Source organism: Theobroma cacao, chromosome 4 (genome assembly GCF_000208745.1).
Source record: "Theobroma cacao cultivar B97-61/B2 chromosome 4, Criollo_cocoa_genome_V2, whole genome shotgun sequence".
Lineage (NCBI taxonomy): Eukaryota > Viridiplantae > Streptophyta > Magnoliopsida > Malvales > Malvaceae > Theobroma > Theobroma cacao.
Genome location: NC_030853.1, coordinates 10,870,474 through 10,874,542, shown reverse-complemented (window position 1 = coordinate 10,874,542; position 4,069 = coordinate 10,870,474). Strand labels below are relative to the sequence as shown.

The window sequence follows — 4,069 nt, the reverse complement described above, 5'->3', positions numbered from 1 at the left end:
CTGGCAGAGTGGGCCCTCCGCACTCACCCAAAAGCCAAAACCAAATTTCAAAATTTAAGAAACCGATTAAATCATTGCACGACCGCGCGAAGATTTAGATTCCCCAGTGGAACGTCACCGTTTCCAGTGTTTCCGCAGAGATGTCGTTTTCAAAAATTCAAAAGTGGGGCCAAGTCGGAAACGCCAAACTGATTGTTACTCTTTGGCAGAGTTGTTTTTCCTTTTCGTAATTCAATTTCAAAGTCCAGGGCAATCACGTCCTTTCCATTCCCTTTCAGTTAACCTCCTCTTTTAGCTACTTTCTCTACTAAAAGACCGCCCATTCCCCGCAGGGTGTGATCTTTGAGAAGTGAGAATATCCTCAACTCCCAAATCACCATGGAAGATTCGGATGTACGTTACGAAACAACCTTTGCATTGCATTCCTTTTCTTCATTATTATTGTAAGTGTTTGATTTTTGAAAATTTGATTTTTCTTTTGGTTTGTTTGGCGTAGAAAACTGTGGCGTTGAAGGTGGCGTATGCGGAGATGATACTGAACACGGCAAAGGAAGCAGCGGCGAGAGTGATGGTATCGGAGAAAAGAGCGGCGTTGTTTCAGCACGAACTGAATTGTTCCAAGGAGGAGTCGCTTCGTTTGCTTCTTCGCTTGAAACAGATGATCGACGCCAAGGTCCATTCCATTTTTTTTCCTTTTGAATTCTCTCTCTCTCTCTCTCTTAAATTACTAAAGCATATTTAAACATCATTTTGAGATTTGATTTTTAGATTGAATATAATTTTTATTTGATTTCTTGTTTGGATTTATGGATTTTTTAAAAAAAATTAAATTGTCTAGATTGTGAATTTTTTGTTTGAAAAAAGAAGGAAACTAATTTGAAAATGCTGGTAAATGACTATTTGTATGTGACCGAAATGAAACCGATTGAGGTGAGCCTTGTAGTTGTAGAGTATTTTGGCAAATGTGGTGAATTTTAGAGATCAAGTTTTTGAATATTTATTTTCTATTGACTCTTAGTAAAATAGTAAAATTTAAATTTCTGTTTTGTTATTTATGAAGCACTGTTTAGTTTTCTCTATTAATTAGCTGAATTTGATTTTTCTGACCAAAATCTGAATTGCCTGTTCGATTTTTGTAATAATGTACTTCACTGATTGGATGGACTTGTTGAATTCACTATCTAATTTTTTATTGATTGGATGCTTTCTTGACAAGCCTTCGGCTCCTCAGTAAGTTACAGATTTTTGAGGATTTATCGGTATAAGGTTAAGCAATCTGGTTTCAAGAGGTGGTCAACAATTGATAAAGTCATACTGTTAAATGTCAAATTGATTGAAAACTGATGCAATGCATATCTTTTGTTATCACAGAAACTAGAGTTCTTGTTTCTATTGGTAGTACACCCTAGTTCTTGTTTCTATTGATAGTACACCCTAGTTTAAAGTGGGCAAAATATAGAGCACCTCACAAATGCTCGCTTCTTTACAGACAACTGAAGCCGAGATAACATCCTCCAATCAGAAGAGAAAGATTGATGAGCTTGAAGCACAGCTCCATGAAGCAGAGGATATCATAATAGATCTTAGAGTGGAATTAAATTGTCTAAGGCAGAAGCTGGGGAGAGCAAAGAACACTCGAGTGCAGCCTTTAAGTGGACAAATTACTAGTGAGGATGCATCTTCTTTAAAAAATCCAACACCTGAGCCCAATGTTCAATCTCCTTTAAGTTCTGGATATGTGACTGTCACGGATTCTGACATGGGGAACAAAATATTGAATCAAGCATATACTGACGATAGATGCTGCAATGAAGCAAGCCAAAGAGATCAATCCAATGTTTCTCATGTTGAGAATTATTATCCTCGTAACTCTGACTTGGCCACCATACTTATGACAAGCAAGAAGCCAGAGCTAAGCAGAAATGGTTGTACACAGAGAATATGTGCTCTCGAAAGAAACTTGCTGGATGATAAGTTTACTCCTGGAGGTGTGGATGGTCAGCATTCCCTCTTGAGGAAAGAGTTTATCATGGAATCAAGTGCTGGAGATAAAAGAGAGTGTTTGCAATCCTTTATTAAAACAAAGAACGTGAAGACAATGGTCTTTTCTGGAGAAGAAAGAAAGAACTCTGTCAAAGTTCGCACATTAAGGAGGAGGAGAAAGACTCTGTTTCGTAGAATCAAAGCAGTGTCACGCCGATTCCGTCCTGGTCAGCACATGAAACCTTGTCAATCATCTTCTGTTCTTTCCTATTGCAGAACATATACAATCAATGGAGATTTTAAACCTTATGAAGGTTCTCGCACTGTATCCTCTATCAGGGTTGATAATACGGATAGATCAGAAAATTCTAGGGAATTAGAAGAAGAGTTGAAGCATAACAGCAGCTATTGTGAAGATATTGTGGCCACCTATAATGGAAAAGCGAAAAGTAGCAATGATATTGCTACTTCATTCCAGTCTCTTCCTGATCAGCTCATTGAGCCATGTCAGTCGTCAACAGTTCTTAGCTGCTCTCAGACTTTGAGTTCAGTCTGCTGTAATCTGAAATCAAATGAAGATCAATTGAAAAAAGCTGAAACTGAGACCAAGATAAAACCATTGGCCTGTTTGGAACCTGGGTTAACACTTATTAAATGTAATTCGGATCCCTTATCAGGATCAAAAAATTTCACTGTAAGTGTCAGGGCACTTAATAAATCTAGATTTTTCCCAAGAGCTGCAGACAATGACATCAAATTGGCAGATGAGTCTGTGTTGGTCAGGCAAGAAGGCAACTCTGGGGAGATTTCAACTCTTTCACCTTCAGAAATGAGCACCAATAAGGTCAATGTTTCCTTCAAGCATTCCGACTTGAAAGATGCCAAAGCATCAAATGTAACTTATGAATCTTCAACTAAGGTGGAGAACATCAACGATAGACTTCTTAAATACACCTTCCAGAGGAAGCGCAAGAAGGAATCCCTCAGTGACCTGGATGAAAAGACTTCTATTGGGAGCTGTTTGAAGAGGAGGGCTGAGGAGAAAGAAAATAGTTTACAAGAAACTGCTAAGTCTAACTTGCTCAATGAATCTTCTAGAGGCAATCATCGACTGGCTCAGGTTCCTCATCAGGTTGGTTTCCCTTTTTTCCATGCGACTAATTTTATTCTGTGTCTTCTAAATCAAGATATCTTGCTATGATTTCACATCAGTGTGAATGGCTTCAAGACTTGTGCCAAGGATTTTCAAATGCATTGATAGGTGTAAGACTGAGTGCCAGGTTTTGGGATTGATGATTTCTTTAATAATCTGATTGTGTACCATTCTTGTTGAATGTGAGAATAGACAAAGGAAGAGGCAATTATTTTTGTGACTTGAGCTTGTAGAACCAATGAGATCCACCTTGTAACATGTCTATTGTAATTGTAGTGGTTCTATGATGTTTTGGTTTGCACTTTGCACTCTTGAAGTTACAATCTGATGAGTGTGGTTGTCTTGTTTTGTGCAGCTTATTTCTGTGTCCAGCAAACCATGGTGTTAATGGAGGTGAATTTTGCATTAATTAACCAAAAGAAATGCTTGAAAGATGAAATGAGGGCCATGGTTGGCTTGGTGGGTGATTCTTGAGGAATGCTTTTCCAATGAAAAGGAGTAAATTGCTACGTTTTATTGAAATAGAGAAATCGATTTAGTAATCTTCACCATTTATACAACTCTTTTTTCTCATTGTTACATTTTTATTACATATATCCATTGCTGTAGAACCTAACTTCTCTGGCATCCTCGTCCATTTTTTATCTGAAAAATATTTCAATAGATTTTGTAACTGCCCAATGGCTCTAATTTGGAAGTTGCGGAACAGTGGCCTGTTCCTTCCCATGCATACTCGATTTGAGCAATTGTTTCCCGCAGATCAGCCAAGACTGGAGCTCATGGTAAGCATACTAAAAGGATTTCTCTATGTTTATATGTCGCTTTTAAATTTGAAGTGATGTGAATTTCAACAAATTTCTCTCAGTTCCCAGGGAGTAACTGCCATACCTTTCAACTGCTCATATATCTTTAACCCAGCACTCAGCAACTATA

General features: G+C 37.9%; 1 protein-coding gene across 1 annotated transcript; it reads left to right on the top strand.

Moving 5' to 3' along the window:
• On the top strand, nucleotides 279-3,826 carry LOC18601376. Its single transcript, XM_018118732.1, has 4 exons — nucleotides 279-393; nucleotides 497-673; nucleotides 1,490-3,115; nucleotides 3,492-3,826. Exons 1-4 carry the CDS (start codon nucleotides 379-381, stop codon nucleotides 3,522-3,524), a joined length of 1,851 nt encoding a protein of 616 aa, XP_017974221.1. The 5' UTR covers nucleotides 279-378; the 3' UTR covers nucleotides 3,525-3,826.